General features: G+C 41.2%; 1 protein-coding gene across 1 annotated transcript in view; it reads left to right on the forward strand.

Moving 5' to 3' along the window:
* Cenpe (centromere protein E) overlaps nt 1-22,672 on the forward strand; it is a 58,531-nt gene that overhangs the window by 15,263 nt on the left and 20,596 nt on the right. Inside the window, exons 16-36 of the mRNA XM_050158430.1 lie at nt 1,696-1,863; nt 3,017-3,091; nt 3,274-3,393; nt 4,450-4,572; nt 5,302-5,458; nt 5,728-5,882; nt 7,961-8,275; nt 8,396-8,668; nt 8,782-8,937; nt 9,696-9,899; nt 10,986-11,144; nt 12,881-13,171; nt 13,293-13,442; nt 14,429-14,710; nt 16,815-16,973; nt 17,176-17,460; nt 17,828-18,115; nt 18,511-18,606; nt 18,834-19,115; nt 19,694-19,852; nt 20,949-21,209. Coding sequence (XP_050014387.1) covers nt 1,696-1,863; nt 3,017-3,091; nt 3,274-3,393; nt 4,450-4,572; nt 5,302-5,458; nt 5,728-5,882; nt 7,961-8,275; nt 8,396-8,668; nt 8,782-8,937; nt 9,696-9,899; nt 10,986-11,144; nt 12,881-13,171; nt 13,293-13,442; nt 14,429-14,710; nt 16,815-16,973; nt 17,176-17,460; nt 17,828-18,115; nt 18,511-18,606; nt 18,834-19,115; nt 19,694-19,852; nt 20,949-21,209 — 4,158 coding nt within the window. The remainder of the gene's footprint in view (nt 1-1,695; nt 1,864-3,016; nt 3,092-3,273; nt 3,394-4,449; nt 4,573-5,301; nt 5,459-5,727; nt 5,883-7,960; nt 8,276-8,395; nt 8,669-8,781; nt 8,938-9,695; nt 9,900-10,985; nt 11,145-12,880; nt 13,172-13,292; nt 13,443-14,428; nt 14,711-16,814; nt 16,974-17,175; nt 17,461-17,827; nt 18,116-18,510; nt 18,607-18,833; nt 19,116-19,693; nt 19,853-20,948; nt 21,210-22,672) is intronic.

Here is a 22,672-nt window from a genome sequence, read left to right on the forward strand (position 1 = left end):
ATTCATTAGAGCAGCTGCCTTTATGTTTTTTCTTAAGAAAAAACAAACACATATTGTATGTGTGTGTATGTGTGTACACGCACATCTGGGTATGTCTGTATACCACTGCATGTCTGTTGCCTGTAGGGTCAGCAGAGGACATCAGATCCCTTGGAACCAGAATTTCAGGTGATTTCTTTTTTTNCGAGACAGGGTTTCTCTGTGGTTTTGGAGCCTGTCCTGGAACTAGCTCTTGTAGACCAGGCTGGTCTCGAACTCACAGAGATCTGCCTGCCTCTGCCTCCCGAGTGCTGGGATTAAAGGCGTGCGCCACCACCGCCAGGCTCAGGTGATTTCAAGCTGTGATATGGGTGTTGGGAACAGAGCGCAGAGCTGCTGAAGAGTAGCAAGTATTCCTACTGCTGAGCCATCTCTCCTGCTACTGTTTTTCGCTGGATTTGTTCTTATACTGCAGTGTTAACCCTGCCTGACTTAATGTCAGACAAGCTTGATTATAGGGAAGACTGTTCTCTTTTTGTCTCTTGATTGATAGCTGTGAGATACCTAGACTGTGAGATACCTGTAATAGTTCCAAGTTTTATATTTTTATTTGAGAAACCCCTTGAGGGTAAACAACTGATCAGGTATGTAGTAATGTTATATAAACGTCCAGCAAGATTGGTTTTCTTTTGGAAACATCTGCAGTCGTTCCTGCAATTCTGACCACTACTAATTGATGGCTGTCCAGGCAACGTGTTCTTCTGTTCTGCACATCTTTTAGAATTTGTTATTTAAAAATAAAGAGGCCTGGAGACATGGCCCAGAGGTTAAAAGCACTGGCTGCTCTTCCAGAGGACCCAGGTTCAGTTCTCAGCATCCACGTGGCAGCTCACGGCTGTTTGTAGCTTCAGTTTCAGTGGATACAACTCCCTCTCTGACCTCCAAGACAGCATGCAACCTGAATTTATGCACATGCTGGCAAAACACTCAGATACTTTTAATTTAAATTTTTTTTAAAAAATGATTCTCAAAAATAACCAAACAACAAAAATAAAGAACATAGTTTTTCTCAAAGTAGCATAGAAAGTAGAAATTTGCTTCTCCCAGGATGGTATGGTAAAACATGGAAACCATTAGCAGCTTAGACAGGTTAGTCGTCCCATTTCTGTTTCCTTTTCCAGCCTTCTCAGGAATGAGCCAGAGGAGCAGTGATGTGGTCAGATGGGCTTCAGTGTTTTCCTGTTTTCACGATTCATCTTTCCCTGTCTATTGGGGACAGTAAGGCAGACATACTCTTCAGCTAACCTATTCCTGGTTCACATTAGCAAGAGTATGCAAATGTTAGATTAAAGAAAAGCATGGTCAGGCAAAGGTAGTACACACCCTTAATCCCAGCATTCAGGGAGGCAGAGGCAGGCCTCTCTGTGAGTTCGAGGCCAGCCTGGTCTGCAGAGTAAGTTCCAGGACAGCTAGTGATACATAAAGAAACCCTATCTCAGAGATAGATAGATAGATAGATAGATAGATAGATAGATAGATAGATAGATAGATAGATAGATAGATAGATAGATAGATAGATAGATAGATAGGAGAATGACCTGTTCAACTGGCTCAGAGATGAACTGATTGTTCATTTAATCTACATTTTGGTTAGCAAAACTATTTAGCAGGTGGATCTGAATTTCCCGACTGAAGATTTGTTTCTGTTTATAACAGGAAAACTTAGAAAGTGAATTGACCTCAATTCATGCTCAGTACGATGATCTAGTATTGGACTACGAGCAGCTAAGAAAAGAAAATGAAGAACTGAAATTGAAATTAAAAGAAAAAAATGACTTAGAGGAATTTGAGGCTCTCGAAAGAAAAGCAGAGAAAGATCAGGAGGTAAGAAAAATAGAAATAATGAATGTGAATCAAAAACATGAATGGCAACTCTATCAGCCTCATGAAGACATTGATTTCTAACGTGGAGGTGTTGCTGTTTTACCTGTATGTACACAACTTAAAGAATTTAATTGAGAGGCATTTAGTTTATACTCTTTTTAAGATAACCAGATTTATTTTCCACTGTATGTGAACAGGAGAACAAATGGAGCATCTTGAAGGGTTTAGTGACTTTGTCTTACACAGAGTGGTTTGGTTTGGTTGTTTGGCTGGTTTGGGTCTCTTGTTCCTCACTATGAAAGTTTCTGGTGGTCAGAAAATTCAAAGCTGCAGACACTTTGATAAACAACATTGAGACAAATGCTTTCTCCTTTATACTTTTACGTAGTAGCATCATTTTCAATGTTTTCCTGAGGATAGATAGCAAAGTAAGAGTTAATAATCTTACACCTTGTAGGTTCTCAGCAACAATAATAATAGTTTAAAGTTCCTACATGAAGTCAACCTACCCCAATCAACCTAAATTCAAATCATATGAAACTATGTCATTATAGGGCCAATTGGATCATTAATTGGAAGGAAAAAAACTTAAGATTCCCCAAACACAGTCTGTCCAAAATATAGGTTATTAAAATTGTGACTGGAGTTTGCTTATTCACTAGTGATGTCATTATGACCTGTTGAGATCATTATGAAGACATGCTTTTCCTTATTTGTTTAATTTGTGAGTGTGAGTTTGTTTGAGTAGTGTTTCTTGGATTCTTTAAGATATTATTTTTGTTATTTATTACATGTAGGTCTATGTGTCAATGTTAAGTGTATACATGAATGAATGCAGGTGCCCATAGAAGCATCAGATCCTGTAGAGCTGCAGTTGCAAATGGTTTGGGGTGCCTGAGGGGATGCTGGGAACTGAACTTGTGTCCTCTGTAGGGAGAGCGCCGTCCTTGTGACTGCTAAGCCAGCTCTCTAGCCCCTTTTCCTCTTGGATGTTTAGATTTTCGGGTGCGCTACTACAGTAGCTGAACAGTTGACCTCTCAATCCTTCTAAGACGGGTGTTTCTGAAGCAGTAAAGAATGCTTTCTTTGGTTTTCTTTTTCTTTTGCTTTATTAACAATTGGTTTGCTGTTTCCTATTCATATACTCATACAGATGCAGCTAATTCATGAAATTTCCAACTTAAAGAATTTAGTTAAGCATGCAGAAGTATATAATCAAGATCTTGAGGTAAACATTTATCTTAGTATTTCCTTTGATAAGTAACTACAACTTAAAATATGTGTCCTATAATTAAACATAATTACAGAAAATAGAGAAATTATATTTTAAATATTAGTGAATTTTGACCAATTTAAATTTTTAACAAATCATTTATTAAGTTCAATTTTATTGTTTTTTGATTTTTTTAGAATGAATTAAGTTCAAAAGTAGAACTTCTTAAACAAAAAGAGGATCAGATTAAGGACCTGCAGAAATACATAGATGCCCAGAAGTCAGAAAAGATGAAAATAGACCTGTCATACTCATCGGTAAAATCAGGTTTTCTTTTGCTGTGTGATTGACTTGGCATTTCTAGTACATTGTCATAATCTTCCTCGTAAATGTTTGGTTATATTGAGCCAACTGTGTACCAGGCTGGTTATAATCAATTTATATATGTTTAATATGGGCATAAATCTTTGATTAATGAATCATTAGTGTGATCAACATTTTACCAATAGAGAGTTGAAGTAACTGCTTCAATGGTTTTAGGATTTTTTTTTTTCCTTCTGTACCAGTGGGTGTGGATGGTTTGGTTGGGTTTGAAACAGGGTCTCTCTGTAAAGCTCAAGCTGACTTGAAATTCGATATGTTGGATGGGTTGACCTCTTAACTCAAGAGATCTACCTGCCTGTCTCCAGTTCTGGGATTTAAAGGTGTGTGCCACCATACCTGGCTTAGGTTTTTTATTAAACACTAACCAATTGTTTAAATTGTACTTCCAGACCAGCTGTTATGATATAGGAAAATGTGGCCAGAATTTTTATCTTATCTTTGCCCTTCTTGATGAGCTAAGAATAAGATGAGTGTGTTTGCCTTGTGTGTTGTGACGCGGGCAAAAGAAAGCTCAGAGACACTTGAGATGGGGTCCCCAGCCTCTGTGGCCTGCAGCGCTTTCCCTTCACCCAGGGCATTTTTGTTTTTCTCCATTACAATTATGCCAGTTGGTTTCCATGTGCTCCAAGCAGCCTGAATGAAGCTTCCACAAGTATAATGCCGAGCACAACGTCTCAATAAAGGCTGGGTACCACAGTTATCTGGGTTTCCCGCCCAACTGAGTTCTGCGTAGCTTTGTATCTTTGGGAAACTCTTCAGACAGGGTGCACATAGGGCAACAAAAGCTATCTGTAACCAAAAAGATGGATTGGAGCTAGGTGCCAACTCCAGAGCGAGGCCATGTGTGACCCAGCAGGAGTTCGGGCTAGTTTCTAGCTCTCTGCTGCCGCACCTGCTGGATTTCTGCCGCGTGTGTGTGTGTGTTCTCCAGTGTAGTTCCCAAAGCTGCCAAAACTGGACCTCCTGAGTCCTCTTTGTCACCTGTCTAGGAACCCACTGAAGACCTGAAGCAGATGATGCAGACGCTGTCTGATATGGACACTGTGGCCCTTGACGCCAAGAAAGAGTCGGCCTTCCTTAGGAGTGAGAACCTGACGCTGAAGGAGAAAGTTGTTAGTACTGTTCCAGAGGTTATGACACGCAGTGGTGATCAGTACAGTGTCATCAGGCTTTTCTATTTTAAACAACCTTTTCTCATTTACACACTTAATCATGGTTGCCACTCTCCCCTCTCCTCCTGCTCTCACCCCAGCCCCCATGTACTCCTCAGAGAGACTAAGGCTTCCCGTGGGGAGTCAACAAAGTCTGACACGTCACTTTGAGACAGGACCACGGCCCTCCCCCCTATATCTAGGCTGAGCAAGGTATTCCTCCTTAGGGAATGGGCTTCAAAAAGCCAATTTAAGCTCTAGGGATAAGTCCTAGTCCCACTGGCAGTGACCCCACAGACTGCCCCAGCCACACAACTGTCACCACATTCAGAAGGTCTAGTTTGTCCTATGCAGGTCCCCTGCCATCAGTTCAGTGGGCTCCCACTAGCTCAAGTCAGGTGATACTGTGGGTGTCCCCATGGCGGTCTTGACCCCTTTGTTTATATTATATATTATATTATTTTTTTATATCAGTGGGCATCCCCATGATGGTCTTGACCCCTTTGTTTATATATTATATTCTATATATTATTGGGTGATTCTGTGGGTATCCCCATGGCGGTCTTGACCTCTTTGTTTATATTATATTATGTTTATTATATAGTTAGGTGATTCTGTGACTGTCCCTATGGTGGTCTTGACTCCTTTGTTTATATTTTATGTTGTCAATTTTCAATGTTTTTCTGACAGAATGAACTTTCAGATTCTTGTAAGCAAATGGAAAATGACATTCAGGCCTATCAACGCCAGCTTGAAGCAAAAAAGAAAATGCAAGATGATCTAGATAAGGAATTACAGTTTGCTTTTCAGGAAATATCAAAACTCACTGCCCTGGTAGATGGCAAAGGTACCGTACAAATTTTTATGTCTGCACACTGACCCCCAGGAGCTTACCTACAGTGATTGAGTACATTCCCGGAATCACGTGCCTGCTAAGCTCTTACTTTTTAAAGAAATTTACTGTTCAGTTTAAATATCTTTGATATCCATGTTTCTAAATATTAAGGGCTTAAAATTATTTTTCAGTGCAGTGGGCATGACTTGAGGGGTAGTTTAAAATCTTCAAAATCTAATTACTTTCTTGTCAACATAGACTAATTTATCAAAAACTTGTAGGTTTACTGTCAAATTTGGAGCTGGAGAACAGGATTACTGATCTCCAACGAGAACTGAATAAAGAAGTTGAAGAAAAAGAAACTTTGCAAAAAGAAGTTCACTTGCTATCAGAGTTGAAGTCTTTACCCTCTGAGGTAGAAATGCTGAGGAAAGAGGTAAGACAGAGACGCTGTAAACGTCTGGCAGAGACGGCTCATGCACTCACCGGCTCTTAGGGAACTTGGTAGAGAAACAGTGTTTTCAAGGTGTATTTACCCAAGTGCTTAGTAGCGTGATCCATGCACTGGCTGTGTTTGGTCTTTAAATGTATTTGCACACTTTTAGCCCCCACCTAAGAATTTGTCCCCACTTGTTGGTACTAGCCAAACCACTGCGTTGAAGAACACAGAATAGGAAAGAAGGTATATGGAAATGGTAGTTCATGCCTGTGATCCCAGCATTCAAGAGGGTGAGGTGGGTTTACAGACCAGCCTGAGCTGCAGAGTTAGACTCAAACAAATTTGTTTATGCAAAAAACAAATGTCTGTGACGTGTATTTTATATGCCCTCCTCTCAAGACTCAGGGAACGTCTTGACAAAGGGTGGAGTGATTGTAAGGAGCAGTGATTAGGGGGCTAGGGCGAAGCAGTATCCCGCATGTGACAGGACTCATGTGCTTACACCACAGCAACTGTGGTGGCTGCCCAAGATCAAGAGAGGGCCACGGGAGCCCTCACCCCAGCTGAAAAGCTATTGGCAATTGATGGCCACGAGGGGAGGGAGAGGCCATTCTCTTTAGGGGTCCCTAGTAGGTCTACCATGGTCTAGTGGGTGGCTGCAGTCGCGCATATCCACGGGTGACTGGTTGGACTTAGAAAGTTACAAAACAATAAAGAGGACTCAAAGTTGGGAGGGGGATTTAGGAGATTCCAGGAGGAATTGGTAGGTGCCTGAATATAATTGAAATACATCTCAAGACTAAATTTTAAAATTCCATATTTAAAAAATAGCAAGGGCAAGAGAGAAAGAGCTTGGTGGTTATGAGCACTGACTAGTCTCCCAGAGGAGCCAAGTTTGATTCCCAGCACCCATGTTGCAATTCACAACTTACCCTGTTAACTTCCGTTCCAAGGGTATCTGAGGCCTTGATATGACCTCCATGGACACTGCATGCAAATGGCGCATAGATGTACATACATACATATATAAACATCCAAACACATGAGAAAAATAAATTTCAAAATAAAATGTAGCAAGGTTAAAGGCTAGCACTGATAGTTTTTGTAGCCACTATAAGTTTTCCTTGTTAGTAAACGCATCTGCAGACTCACCCATCAGCTTCTCTGTCTGTCTGTCTTCCTAAAAGAAATAAAAGTGCCAAGAATTTGAGTGCTTACTCTATGGAAACATCTTGCTAAAGAATGAAGCATTATTTTATTTATGCTGTAAACATGTAACAGCAGAGTTCCTTGAGCACTCAGTGCACGGAAAGACCAACAGGTGCTCTTTTCAGTCCTCCAACATGGCTGTCAGGCTGGCGCTGAGCCTCACGGTGTGCCCCTCAGCCAGCCGCTAACCTCTGTGCTTTTGCCCTTCTCTTGGTGGGCTTTTCAGCTCTCTCATCTTCCCCTTTCACAATGAGTAAACTACCCATAAATATATTGTGGATTATTTCATTATTTAAAATGATGCTTCTCAGAGAAAAATATATAGCTCAATAAAATCAATTAAAGAAAAAAATTTTTAATGACGATTCTTATGTAATTCTTAAAAGCCTAGTTTGTCCATGTATTAAATGTTTAGGAATTTGAATTGCAGTCAATGTTTAGTTGGAGAATGGGGGGAGGGGGGTTGAATTTTGAAGAAAACGTAAAGTGCCTGCCACACAGACATATTAAAAAACACTTTGAAGTGATAACTTGGGAACTAAATAAATCTCAGCTGTTTCTACTGCTCTTTCTCCATGCATTCTCTAACGAACTCAAAGACATCATGAAAAAAGCATTTAAGGCGGATTAAACGGGCTACATGGAGAGGCAATGACAAGAACGCTGCCGTCTGCTGTAGACAGACTGAATGGCTATGAGCTTGCCTGCTGTGCACTGTGCTCTGAGGTCGACTCTCAGAGCCGCAAATGAAAATGACCGCCATTCATTCCTCACAACCTTTGCTAACGTTCAAAGTTTTCAGAAAGTTGTTTCAGGGTATCTATCAAATTTTGCTACCATCCCTAATTCTGACTTGTTTTCCACAGCTGCATGAGAAATCTGAAGAGCTCTGTTTAAGAACCTCAGAAAGGGAAAACTTGTTTTCTGAAGTAGCTCATAAGGACAGTAGAATTCAAGCTTTACTTGAAGAAATTGGAAGGACTAAAGAAGACCTTCCAGCTTCCCAGCTGAACTGCAAAAGCAGAGAGGAAGCATACCAAACACTGGAAGCCCTTCACGTGGAACTCGAGCAGAAATATGAAGTGGTTCTGGAAGACAATGAGAGGATGAAACAGGAAATAGGAAATCTCTCTAAAGAAGCAGAAAACCTTGGTTCAAGTTTGGATTCCTTGAAGGCTGAGGTTGGTACAAACTGTCGAGAAACGGGCTTCTGCTTTCCTGAGTGTGGTCTGCATGCACGTGAGTTTGTCTACGTGTGATACAACATTCTGCTTTTACTCTATCACACTTTTTCTTTAAAGCTTTCCCACAAGACTCAAGAGCTCCAGCAGAAAACAAACGAGAGTCAAGAGAGGTCAGATAAAATGGACGAGCTGAGAACGCAGTTAGAACACAGAGAGTCCAGCCTGCAGTCTGCAGAGAAGGAGAGAGCACTGCTCACTGAGAGGCTTCAGCAAACCTTGGAAGAAGTAAGAGTCTTAACCCAAGAAAAGGAAGACCTAAAACAACTCCAAACAAGCCTGCAGATGGAGAGGGACCAACTGAAAAGTGACATTCAGGACACTGTAAACATGGTATGGTTCAGCCGGGTAGAACTGCGGAAGTCATTGTGTATGATTGAGTAGTAACTGTAAGATCAGTATGCTTCACATCCTGATGGAAATGGTTTTCTTTTTCTCTTGCCAAGAACGTAGAGACTCAAGAACAGTTACTAAATGCTCTTGAGTCTTTGAAGCAACACCAAGAAACAATTAACGTGCTGAAAATGAAAGCTGCTGAGGAGATGTCCAAGAATTTGCATATGGAGGACAGTGGAGGAAGTAGAGACGAAGTTGAGCAGGAGGTAAGGATGATGGTTGTCTTCCCGTCTGCTTCTATAAGCTGCTCTTTAACAGCAGACACTGCCTTATTTCCTGCAATGCTGAACCATAACCTGTGAGGTGAAATAAACTCTCCCCTCCCAAGTTGCCCCTGATGAGCATTCCATGACAGCAGTGGAGACATAACCAGGATAATGTACACCTGACGGTGGAGCTGGGGAGCCAATTAGAATAGGAAAATAATTCAGGGAAAAGAATGAGAGAGAGAAAAGCCCTGAGATAACATCAAGCTTTAAAAGTATTTTTAAAACCTCTTAATGAATAGGAAGACAGAATTTGAGACTAGGTGACACATGTTTTGGACAGGGACAAGATCGTGAAGAGTCTGGTAAAACTACTGGGAGCCTGGACTTTTTCCTCAAGGCTGTTTCTTAGCAATAGATTCTCCTTCAGGGTGGTGCCAGGCCACTCCTCCCTGAGGCATAAAGCATAACCTCATGAGCTATTTCCCACCACTGGTGTACCTGCCTAAGGAATCATGGCATCACCAAAGTTCGTGTATTCCATGGGTTGCTCTCTTGTTGCTGTGACAAAATATCTGACAAAAGCAATTAAGTGAAAATTGCTTGGCCTCCCGGTGTAAAAGGTCTAATGCGCCGTGCTGGGAACTCAGGGCAGCAGAGATGTGAGGTTCCAGTCACATCCTGCTCCCAGTTGGGAAGTAGAGGGGTGGATGCTGCAGCTCCACTACCTCCAATACTACCAATGTATTCATATTTAGGTGGATGGCATAGATGAAGAGCAGAATCTACTGGCTGCAAATGCCCAAACATCGGTTTCAGGCGGTAGCGATAATGGGGTAACAGATGAACAGAGGAAAATACATTCTTTAATGCAGGAGAATAGTGGACTCCAACAAACACTGGAAAGTCTTATTGCAGAAAAGGAGCAATTGAAGATGGACCTGAAGGAAAATATCGAAATGGTAAGACCTGGCTCTCTACAGCTGGTTATACATTTTATCTGTTTATTTTGATATTATTAACTTTATTTGGGTATAATCTATATGCAGTAGATATGTCATGGAAGTGTAGGTGGATGACTTTTGACAAATGTCTCTGCCTATATAGAGCCCCTGGGTGTTATGTGTTAACTTGGTAATAATTTTCCAGATTGATTTTCAGATCAGCTCTGCCATTTTACATTTCCATCAACAAATAAATAGAATTCTGGTGGCTCCATATTCCCCTTACCAACACTTTATATTTATTTGTGCTTTCAATTTTAGCCATTCTTTTTCAGATGTACCTATCTTACTTTACTGTTCCCTAGCAACAAAAGATGTTGAAACTTTTTCATAAACTAATTAGCCATTGAATATCCTTAATAATATATTCTCTTAATGTTGTGTTATAGTTTGCAGGTATCATACGTATTTTGTTAAATTGGTTCCTAGATGTTTCTCTTTTGCTATTGTAACTTTTAATTTTGTTTTAAGTCATTCGTGCTTGCCAGTAATCCCTGGCTAGGTTTTTTTGTTTGTTTATTTTTGTTTTTGTTTTTTATCTATTATAAGGTTTTTGTATGGGTTGAAATTAATAATTTAGGAAATTCACTGTGGATTCCCTAGAACCTATAATCTGTGCTGTTTTAATTTTCTGTATTTAGAATTGTTTTGTCTGTTTTATCAACAGACTAAATGAAAATTAGCATGCAGACACAAAAGCGTGTTCCTTCTCTGATTCATTATGTTTCGATGACCTTCATATTCAAGTCTGCTGTTGTGTGATCTTCATAATGGATTAGTTCCACATCCTTCCAGCAAAGGGTGGGAGCCATTGTGAACTGGCTGCTCATTGATCAGTACTTGAATGCAAAGCCATAAATACATAAGAGAAACAATGTGGCTTTAGTCTTTTTGGCCACTGAAAGCACTTTAGAGTTGTCTTTGTCTGTGCAGTATCACTTTGATTTCTTCATTTTGAGTCAAAAGTAATTTCTGAGTTTTCCTGATTTCATAAAGATGAGAAAATATTATAAATTCTAATCTAGAACTTTTTTTAAACTCTAGACTATTGAAAACCAGGAGGAATTAAGAATTCTTAGAGATGAACTCCAAAGGCAACAAGAGATAGCTGCACGGGAAAAAGACGAAGCCTCCAAGAAGAGCGACGAGCTCTCCAGGGCGCGTGAGAGATTGGCAGAGGTAGAAGAGGAGTTAGAGGAAAAGGTGCGCTTCCCTTCCCACACTGTTGTCTTGACTGCCCCCGCCACACAAACCACAAAGCTAATAAATGCGTTTCCTCTAGTCTTAAATTAAGGAATAGGGAATATCTCCAAAGTGAAGAAGTATTAATGTTAACAGTTTGAAGTTTCGATTTGTATTAAATTCTTAATTAAGTCCTTGCAAAGATTATATAATTATAACATCCTTAGGTGAGAGTCAGGCAGCCTTAGATGGTCTAAATGAATCATGTAATATAGTCATTCATCAAAATTAAAGAGTACTACCATGGATTAGACACTCTGAGTACTTGAGAAATATTAGTCATCAAATAAAAGTTCCTCCCATATGGAGTCGTGTTGGCGTTTCTTTGAATTATAAGGCTGCTCACAATCGCCATCTTGGATGCTGACATGTTTCTGCATCACTGGTAAAAGAGAAGTAAAGTCATGTGAGGCCTGAGACTATGACCAGCGACTGAGTGACTCTACAGGTTCCTTCTCTTAGGATGAGAGCAATGCCACTGCTGGATGGCATACTGTAGTTTGTGCCATGTTCTGGATAGCATTCTTTTTTTTTTTTAAATCCCAACTCCTTTTATATAATTGAATTTACTTTAAAACCTTGTGTTTTTTTAAAAACTCCTCAAAGAAATGAAATCAGCAGCTGATAATAGTTGATGCTTCTGAGTTTATTTGGGCCATTCTGTAAGCATCTTGTTAAAAGTAAAAGACGATAGAAAACTAGGTATGGTCACTCACAGCTGTACCCCCTGCAGTTTGGGGGCCCAGGCAAGGGGGCCACTGTAAATCTGATACCAGCCTGGACTTCCTAGAGGGTTCTCAACCAGCCTGGGCTACAGAATGAGACTGTCTCTAAAGAAACAGATGATATGTGTATAATATTTATATCATAGGGAATTATGGTTATTTGGAATCTACACTTATATACTTTAGTCTCTTGGTTTTTTAATTTTATTTTCTCATTTCATCTTGCTACCTTGATCAACCAATGTAAGTTTCCAAGGTAATACCAGAATTACCATAAAGTTAGTGGCCTACAAGACCAGACATGCAATATATCACTGTTTTCTCTCTCTCTCTCTCTCTCTCTCTCTCTCTCTCTCTCTCTCTGTGTGTGTGTGTGTGTGTGTGTGTGTGTGTGTGTGTGTGTGTTGAGTTAGGGTCTCACTAAGTAGCTCTGGCTGTCCTTGAACTCATTCTGTAGAAACCCACCAGCCTCTGCCTCCCCAGTGCTGGGATTAAAGGCAGAGCCTCCACAGGCAGCATTGTCACCGTTCTTGGTCCTTTAAAAGTTGAAGTGCCAGTGGTGTTCCTTTTGATGGCTCAGTCAAGAGTTCTTTTGTGCTTCTTCCTAGTATCTAATATCTCCCAGCTGCCCTGGGACTGCACACTCCAGTCTCTGATGCTGTTTTCTCGTAGCCTGCTCTTCCTGGTTTCTCTGTGTCCTTCTCTGCCATTGATTTGAAGGACCACTGTAGTCCAAAAGAATCTAATCTCAAGGCTTACAGTTATATCTGTAAAAGTCCCATTTCCAATCAAGTTCTCATTCTGAATAGTCCTGAATTGTTTAACCAATCATAAGCATGTCTAGAGGGCTAGTTCACTCTTAATGGTGCTTGTCTGTTTGCTTTGCGTAGACAATGCTCTGTTAATGGTACTACATAAACATTTAGCAAAGTATCAGCAATGTGATAATTATAAAAAATTGTCCCTCCTAAGAACCAGAAACTCCAAGAAAGGCAGCACCTCCTTCTCAGTGCAGAGGAAGACCTGAGTAAGATGCGGGAAAGGATGACTGAAATGGAGAGCCTAAAGGATCAACTCAGGAGCCAAGGACTGGCGTTGGAGGGCATGGAAGCAGAGAGACTTGAGTTGTCTCAGAAACTTGAAGAAAATTGTGAGAAGTTGAAATCTCTAACCAAAGAAAGAAATGATCTAAAGGAATTGCAGGAATCATTTGAAAGAGAAAGAAGACAGCTTGCAGAATATGCAAGAGAAATCAAAGCTACGGTAAGTAATACTGTAGCCTTTTCTCTATCTGCTAAATGTTTCTTTGGAAACCTAGTCAGCTGGAAAGAGGGAGGCAATGTTAAGCAAGGGCTGTAAAATTCTTTACATTTCACTTCCTAAGGGCCTACAAACAGAAGGACTAAGCATTGCTCACACACATCTGAAAGAACACCAAGAAATCACTGACGAGCTAAGAAGCATTTCTGAGAAAGAAGCTCAGGTAGTAAGCACTCAGGACACAGAAAAATTCAATACCGAATCGCAAGAAAAGGTATGTCATTTTTTCCTCATGTCCTCAGTCACTTCTTTCTTCCTCCTTTGAAGGAAAACAAGTACATAGTTATGATATATCCATTGGCTAAGGATTTATTGACTGTCTACTGGAGTAGACATAGTCTGGGTTACAGATATAATGGGAAAAGTCAGATATGTTGGTGCATACCTGTAACCTCAGAACTTGATGGGTGGAGCAAGAGAATCAGGAGTTAAGACCATCCTGTACTCCGTACTCCACAGAGAGTTTAAGGATAGCCTATGTAAGACGCTGTCTAAAGAAAGAAAAGAGAAAGAAAAACAGTGGTAATGGAGGAACAAAATCCTGATTGGTTTGTAGTAGAAGCTGATAAATGAACAATCACGAATGGATAAGACACCATATAATAATTGTAACTGCTATGGAAAGATGACAATGGGATAACTGGGCAGTCTGCTCTTTGCCAAGCATTGGAAATACTATGTAATAAAGCAGGTCTTTTTGTCAGTGTGACACGTGACAGTTCCTCAGTTCTAACGTGGTGCCTGTGGGAATATGATACGCAAAGTGCATCATTCCACTAGCGATTGGTGTGAATAGGAAGTCAGTGTGCACAACAGAAAATGTGGGAAATAGCATTTGGATTCAACAAAAGATAGGGACTATACATTTACTGGAATATTCATAAACACCTAAGACAATTTCCTTTTTTGCTTATAATTTGAGAACAAGTCTAGAAACTAAGCCTGTAACTGAATTAATAGTGTGATGATAGTATATACATATTGGCTCACTTTGGAAGCAAAAAAGGAAGCATGGCAAACTGGTAGTGACGTCATGTAGAATCCAAAGGGATTGAAAGTGAAGAGACTTATTGCCCTAAGGGAGACGCTAATATTCAAGGTCACATTCATTGCTGGGTAAAATTTCCTGATCTTTTCTATTTAAAAAAAAAAGAAATGTACTCTCTAGATAGTAACACTGCGCTTTATCAATATCACAAGGTCCCAGAGCTTCGAGAACAAGAGCTCCTTCCTGTTTTGGACGAAGTCAAGGAGATTCCAGGAAAAGTGGATGAACTGGAGCCATTGGAAGAACACTGCAGAACAGTGGATTCAGAGCCACCAGAAAGCATAGAGAGGCTTGGGCTGACTGAGAAGCTTCAAGAAAGTCAGAAAGAGATCACATGTCTCGCTGAAGAGAGGGACGACTTGAAAATGAAGCTAGAAACACTTCATGTTGAATGTGCCCAGCTGAAAGAAGATGCCAGAAAAACTTTGGCTAAAGTGAGTGTTTTGTGTTGAGACAGTCTCATGTAACCAGACTTGGCCTTGAATTCATATTTCTCTTGCCTCCCTTTCCCCAGTTCTAGGACATAGGCATGTGTTTAGATAAATGAGCTTCTTTCTTCCTTCTTAACTAGTGTTTTATAGAAGGGTTGCTTGTGCCGCATTTAAAAATCTCAGTGCTAACTCTGCAGGTGGTTCTAATCATGTAATGACAGGAAGCAGGATAATTAAAAATTGTTCCTGAATGTAAAGAAATAATTGAAACTGTCCGAACATCTTTGTTCTTGAGTATTCAAAATTGACTTAGAAGAATCAGTGCTTTAATAACAGAAAAGAGAATATTTTCTTTCTTTCTTTGAGTCCACGCCTCCACACTATGCCTGGTGATAGGGAACTGTATATAATCTCCTCACTCTGGGAGTCTGAGACAAGTGGGTGAGGTCCTGTATTAAATTGCCAGAAAACCCTTTTCTCCTAGAAGGCATTTCTGTCTTCTTCGCTTTGTTTGGAAACCTGGAAATCATCCCTGCTCTTGCTGTGTCTTCCTGTTCACTCACTGCAGTACAGTATCCAAACCGTGCTGGGGGGGTGTGTGTGTGTGTGTGTGTGTGTGTGTGTGTGTGTGTGTATGTGTGTGTGTACATGTATGTGCGTGTGTGTTACACAAATGGGTAGACTTTGTAGACACAGTGTTTTTTATCAAAGGTTGGCTGTGTGTTAAAACCCTCCAGTTTGTTATCCACATTACCAATACCCTTATACAGAATCACCATTATTTCTTTGTCACTCCCTATATTCATTTTGTTTTAGATTTTTATTATCTTATGTGTCTGTGTGTTTTGCCTGCTTATACATGTTTACCACATGCATGCCTGATGCTCAAGAAAGTGCTGAGCCTCCGTGTGGGTGCTTACGTTCATTCTTACACGTATCTAATACAGTTCCCTTTCTGAGACAAAGTGCTGTTTTCTTGAATGTGTTTAGTCTATTAGTGTTACTCTTTAAAACCTAGACTCCACTCATGGCCCATGAGGCCCAGGACCACACACCCTGCCGGTATCTAACCTTGCTGCAGCCTCCCTTCCCATGATGCCCTCTGTGCTCTTCTGTTCTCCTCGGGACTTGTTAGTGAGCCGATCATTTCCCCACCTGTGGGACTTAAACGTGCGCCTTTTGTGAGCGGTGCTTTCTCCCTCAGCTCTCAGGTCTTTGTTCCCTAGAAAGCCTTTCCAATCACCCATGATGATAAGTATGCCTGACAGTAATGCCCTGAGTAGCTCATCTCTTCTGTTTGGTGAAATTTGTCATAGCGTCTGTCTTTACCCCCTAAAGTGTGATTCTGGCAGAAATCATAGAAAGAAAGAAAAAACTCACTATTTTGTCTAGCCTTGTCTAGTAGGACACTTGACAAGGTAGTGAATCCTTAAATAAACATATTAACTGCCTGGAGAGTGGGAGAAGTGGAAAACTTACTCTATAAACGAGCCGCTGGACTCTATTATATAAGAAAATGCCTAATTTATTTTCTTTATAATTATCTTTACTTATCAAATGTATTGTCTTGGAATTCCCTTAAGATACAGGAAGCTCTCACAGACAAGACCAGTTCTTGGATGTGAGACGACTAAGGGGGGGGGGGGAGCTATGCAGAGCAGAGTCGGCTCCAGGTCACCGAGGGGAGAAACAGAAATGCTCAAGTTGTGAAAGGACAAGTTTTAGGAATGTAACTAGGGACTGTGCTAGCTTAGTAGAAAGGTGTTTATAGATCCTCCAAGATCCATGACTTCCTTAACCCCGAGTAGTTGGCTCGGTTTCTTGTTGAGCAGGTCTTAAATCTAATTAGAGAACTGCTGGTTACCACAATGTATACTTGCTACTGCCGCTCCCATGGGGTTAGGAGTAAGGGGTCTACTGTACCTGCAGCCGGTTCCCCGGGCAGAGCATGCACCATCACAGCATCTCAGAGATGTCACAACTCAGAGTTTCCTCTTTGCTCTATATTTCTCAAGAGCTTTATAAGCAAAGCTTTTCAAAATGGAAGTAGTTATACTGTAATGGTTAGATTTCCATAAACTTCTTGGAATTTTCTCTAATACTAAAGCATCTAGAAACTGAAGAAGAACTTAACGTTGCTCGTTGTTGCCTGAAAGAGCAAGAGAAAAATATTGACGCACTAAGAGCGAGCCTCTCCCAGAAGGAAACCGAGCTGTCAAGTGTTCATGCACAACTAGAGTCGGCCACTGATGAACTAGAGAGAAAGGTAAACTGAGGGAGAGAAGCAGGGGAGGAGACCAGAAGGGGGTTGCTGACTTGAAGACTACTGCTCACATACTCATTTATTTTGGAATCTGTTCTATATTTTTTTTTTCATTAAAATAGGAGAAAGAGACTGTGTGTGTTGTGCACGCGTGCACATGTGCCTGTATATTTTGTGCTGATAACTTATTTCATTTTTTTTTAAGGTTCAAGAACTCTGTGAGAAGCAGGAACAACTTAATATAAAAGAAGCTAATGAGGCACAAGGGAAGATGGATGAACTAGACCAAGTCAAGGCGCTTCTCCTAGCCAAGGACTCGACACTGCAGAGGCTGGAGAGTGACAGGCTCCAGCTGACTAAGGAGCTAGAAGGAAGTCAGGAGGAAGTGAGGCTTCTAACTAAGGAAAGAGATGAGCTCAGAAGAGTACAGGAGGCTCTCCATGTGGAAAGCGAACAGCAGAAAGAAACCATGAAAGAAATTGGCGCTAAGGTAAGTCTGCTAATTTGGGAGAAACAAAACGAGGACTAAGATGATTGTGATGTCACCTGCTAAGTTTTATTAATTTTTCTGTGATAATAAAGGGGAAGCTAAAACTGTAGTAGTCATCTGCATGATGACATAGAGATTACTAGTTCGAGTGATGTTTCAAGGGGAAGTGGATCAAGCAGCAGGTACTTGGATTTGGAAAGGCAAATGCTGACTTTCAGTTACATAGAAAAGGACATGTACTTATTCGTTCCCTCCATCTCATCAAAGAAGCACAGCATCATTAGACTAACTGTAAAAACATCTGCCTTTCTTTTAAAAACAAGCAAAATCCACTTCTGTGGACCTGTGACCTAACTTATTTTCTCAGCTCCAAGAACTTGAGGACAGAGAGCGTGAATGCCTAGCAATGAAGACTGTTAATGAGAGCCAAGGAAGCGGACATGAAGTGGAATGCTTGAACAAGCAGCTGGAGGCTCAGAAGGCAACTCTGGAGAGGGCGGAAATGCAGAATGCAACCTTGACTCAAAGGCTTCATGCAACCCTTGACGAAATGGGATCTGTAGCAAAAGAAAGAGATGAGCTTAGGAGTTTGGAAGAGCGCCTCACAGTAGAGAGAGACCAGCTGGAGGAGAGCCTTAAAGAGACAGTAACTAGAGTGAGTTGCCATTTCTCCGCCATCATGCAGCTTAATGTGCTAATGACACTGGGCAAAGTGTACAATTTGTCCCAAGAGTCTAGTTGTAGCATTTTACACTGCACACATTTGCACGGTCCTGCAAAGGCAGCAGATTCACACTTTCTGTTCATAGGGAACTGGTAAAAGACACAGAGCGTATCTGGATCACGGCGTGCTGTACCTTAGCTAACAAAGTAGACTGGCACTGTGTCTGCAGTGTCTCCTGGGGAAAGGTGAGCTGAGAGTGGCTCATCTAGAATATGTAGTCACATCCCGCAGCTCAAGAGTGAGGACTGGGAGGCCTTTGATCTTTGGTATAGCTTCTGTCTGAACTGTTTTTCTTCATTGTCTTCTTTCTTTTCCTAATAATTAAGGGTCTGGAAAAAGAAGAGGAGCTGAGAGTTGCTCGTGTGCACCTGCAAGAACACCAGGAGACTATCAGCAAGCTCAGAGAGAGTGTGTCTGATAAGGTAGATGAACTATCACGTATCCAAGGGGACTTAGTACACTCACATGCTGTTCTAGAAGCCGGGTATTTTTAATCTGGATAGACAGGAACTGAAGTCAGATCCTCTGTGTAAACTGTGAACCTGTCTAAATCTGAAGCCCATGATTTGCTGACTGAATTTTAAGACTGTTGTTTGGGGATTTTTGCTCATATGTTCAGTGCTCTAACTTATTATATGGTTGTCTTAAGAGCCAAGAACTTCAGGAAAAAGCACGTCAACTTTCTCAGGTAGAAGCTGAGCTCGGGGAAAGGATGGATCAGATGGAGCAATTGAAGAAGCAGCTCGGAGCCCAGAGTTCAACTCTGGAGAACATAGAAATAGAGAAGTTAAAGTTGACTCAGCAAGTTTATGAAAACCTTGAAGAAATAAGAATTGTCACCAAGGAAAACGATGACTTAAAAATTATGGATGAAGCCCTCAGAGTAGAGCGAGACCAATTGAGGAAAAGTCTTCAACAAATGGAAGCAAGTGTAAGTTCTGTCCTGCCCTAGCAGGTTTCTAGATCATCTGGGCAGCGTGGGTCAGCACTGAGTCTGACGGGAATGGCAGGTGGTTTGTGTTCTTCAGCTGTTTGAATTCAGCGTTTCTTTGTGGAGTTTTTAACCTAGATATATACTGATCCAGTTGTTAAAGAAGTATATGCAGATGAGCGTATACATAAACATATGTACACGTAGTTCCCAGTGCTGCTTGGTTATAACAGTTTGTGATAAAAATGGGAAAGAAACAACCTAAAGGTATCTTAGGAAGAAATGGCAAATACAAGCAATATGCCAAAATTCTGTGTCTCAATGTCCCAATCAGGAAAAGGTCTGTGGATTTCTAACAGTAAAGAATATTAAGTAGTGAGAGCCTCTCTCCCCCCCCCCCCCCCCCCCAGTTTGGTTCACTGGGTGAAGCATTTGCTGCACCGGCCTGACAATCTGAGTTCATTCTCTGGAACCTACGTAAAAGAAGGACGGGAAAACAGACCCACAGAACTGTCCACTGGTAAACACTTATTTCTGAAAATGCTATTTAATGTTAAGATATGTTCCTGTTTTAAAAGGACCTGGAAAAGCAAGAGAAACTAAGAATTGCGCACATGGACCTGGAAGAGCACCAGGAAACCATCGATAGACTCAGAGGGAGTGTGTCCAAGAAGACAGATGAAATATCAAATATGAAAATGGAATTAGAAAATGCAAATATTAAATTACAGGAAAAGGTATTGATTGGGCATCTCGTTTGTTCACGTCTGAAAGCCTTTGGGGTTGTAAAGGTTCTCCATACTGGGAAATAGTCCGGCAGCGCTCACTGTAAGGCCTGCATTTCCTTCCCTTGGGTATGTACTGAAAAGGGCAAGGCCCATTCTCCTGCACAGCCAACAACAGTGAGAACAGCCTGCATATCAGCGAGTGAGTGGGGACTGCCTTGTCATCTTAAGTTCCAAAGGAAACAAAAGTAGACCAGGGTGTTAAAGGTCAGGCTTATATTAACCTCAAGGAAAGGATGCACAGATGTTGGATGGTGGAAATGCTGTCTAGTTTGGTCTGGGTTATGGTTTTATAGATGCATGCATATATCAAGAATAACTAAGCCAGGTGGTGGTAGCACAAGCTTTTAATCCCAACACTTGGGAGGCAGAGGCAGGTGGATCTCTATGAGTTCAAGGCCAACCTGGTCTATAGCGAGGGTTCTAGGAGAGCCAGGGCTACACAGAGAGATCCTCAAAAAAAAAAAAAAGATTAATATACTCTCTATGTGTTATACCTCAAAAGAAAACTGCCTTTAGGAATCATTTATAAAAATTAGATAGAAAGATTGCTGTCTTAATCGGTTTAGAGACAATTCTTTTCTCCCCCACCAAGAGTACTGTAATTAGGGCATGCATGGCCACTCCCAGCAAAGCTGTGCTCCAGCCTTCTCTTAAAGCAGTCTGTATCCTGGCCTGCAGTTAGGAGTTCTCAGCACCTCTGGCCCTCCAGCTCCAGAGGCTCCCATTCCTCTGCCCTCCATGATCACCTCGCTCACATAGTGGAAAGTGAATGAAGCTTTCTGGAGATGGAGAAATGGCTCAGTAGTCCTCTCCTAGAGGACCCAGGGTTGATTCCCACAGACTACCTGGTGGCTTACAACTCTCCTTTACCTCCAGTTCCAGGAGACTCCTGACACCCTCTTCTGACTTCCATGGGCACCAGGCATACACATGGTGCATAGACATACATGTAGGCAAAGCACCCTTAACTGTAAAGTAAAACAATAAAAGTTAAAGATAAAGCTTTCTTTGAAAAGTCCATCCTAATGTGATTTCTTGTCTCCAGATTCAAGAACTTAAGGCAAATGAACTTCAACTTCTTGCGTTAAAAGGAGATGCTAGTGAAACACAAAAGCAACTCAAGCAGCAGGGCTTAACTCTGAGTAAGATAGAGATGGATAATTTAAATCTGGCCCAGAAGCTTCATGAAAATCTTGAAGAAATGAAATCTGTAATAAAAGAAAGAGATCATCTAAAGAGAATGGAGGAAATGCTCAAGATGGAGAGAGACCAGCTTAAGGAGACTCTAAGGGACAGCATGCGTAAGGTGAGCTGTGCTCCTTCTTCCTGTCTGGAACCACCACTACTTGAAAGTACAGGATCCATAGATGAGCTCCCTCCCTCCCTCCCTCCCTCCCTCCCTCCCTCCCTCCCTCCCTCCCTCCCTCCTTCTCTTCATCCCTCCCTCCCTCCCTCCCTCTGTGTGTGTGTGTGTGGTACCTGCAGTAACTAGCAGAGGGTTTTGGAGCTCCTGGAACTGGGAAAAAGCAGCAGGTGCTCTTAACTGCTGAGCATATTTATTGCGTTTTTGAAAACTTACAGTACGTGCAGTTCATTCGTCAGCAGTACCACTTCTAGGAATTTACCCAACCAATATATTCACTGATTTAGCAAAAATACATTGTTCTGGATAGTGATTTGTGGTGACCAAAATCTAGAAGTAAACCAAATATCCACCTTCAAGGCACTGGCTACATAGGGCTCATCCCTATGATGGAATTCTAGGCCTCACATTATTTATGTGACTCTGCCCTTAAAAGATAGTGAAAGAGAAAAACAAGTCAAGGAGTGGGGAAAATAGGGTCAGAACTTGTACGCTGGTTCCTTTGGTCTGTTTTTGTATTGGTTTTGAGTTTTGTTTGTTTTTCAAGACAGGGGTCTCTCTTTATAGCCCTGGCTGTCCTAGAACTCACTATAGACCAGGCTGGCCTTGAACCCACAGAGATCTCTTGTCTCTGCTTCCTGAGTTCTGGGATTAAAGCCCGGCTCCTTTGACTGTCTTGTACCCCAGCATACTGAAGAGCTTGTTTCTAACTGAGCATATATTTTTCTTTGAGCGTATTTATTCTCTTAGAAGCAGTGATAAAATACACAAATATGGGCTAAGAATTTCTGGTCTAGTGTCCGAAATGCTCAATTTTAGAAAGGTTTTGAGCACCAGCATGAAACTCAAAAACTTGAATTTGGGAGGATTTCAGTAAAGTCAAGACTGCAAACACTGTTAAAACCTGAACCATTGATTTCGAAAGATACTCTGTTTATGTGTGTATACATACACAACAATAGGCATTGCCCTTCTGTGAAGAAATATTTTTATTCTGATCTATTTTATAAATTATCTCAAGAGCCAAGAACTTCAGGAAGAAAACTTCAGCTTCTTAAAGAGAAAGATGTCAATAAAGTTTATAACAAAAAAAAAAAAAGGAAATTGAGCAGTTGAAGCAGTTTGAGGCCCAGAATTTCTATGTGCAAAGTGTGGGTGAAAATAACTTGTACTTGATTAAGAAAGTTCATGAAAACCTTAAAGCAATAGAATTGTAGCCAAGGAAAACAATGGAGCTAACCAGGATAAAGAGTCTATCCAAGTGGAACGAGAAGCTCTAAAACACGTGATATGGGCGTGAGTTCAGACCTGCCTTTGCTGAGCAGCTCTGAGACCGAAGCCTGGGGGGTCACCAGTGTGTGTTATCTGGATTTGGGTGTTGTGGTTTTGTTTTGGATTTTTTCCTC

Source organism: Alexandromys fortis, unplaced genomic scaffold, assembly GCF_014885135.2.
Source record: "Alexandromys fortis isolate MF-2015 unplaced genomic scaffold, M_Fortis_MF-2015_v1.1 scaffold_19, whole genome shotgun sequence".
NCBI classification, from domain to species: Eukaryota; Metazoa; Chordata; class Mammalia; order Rodentia; family Cricetidae; genus Alexandromys; species Alexandromys fortis.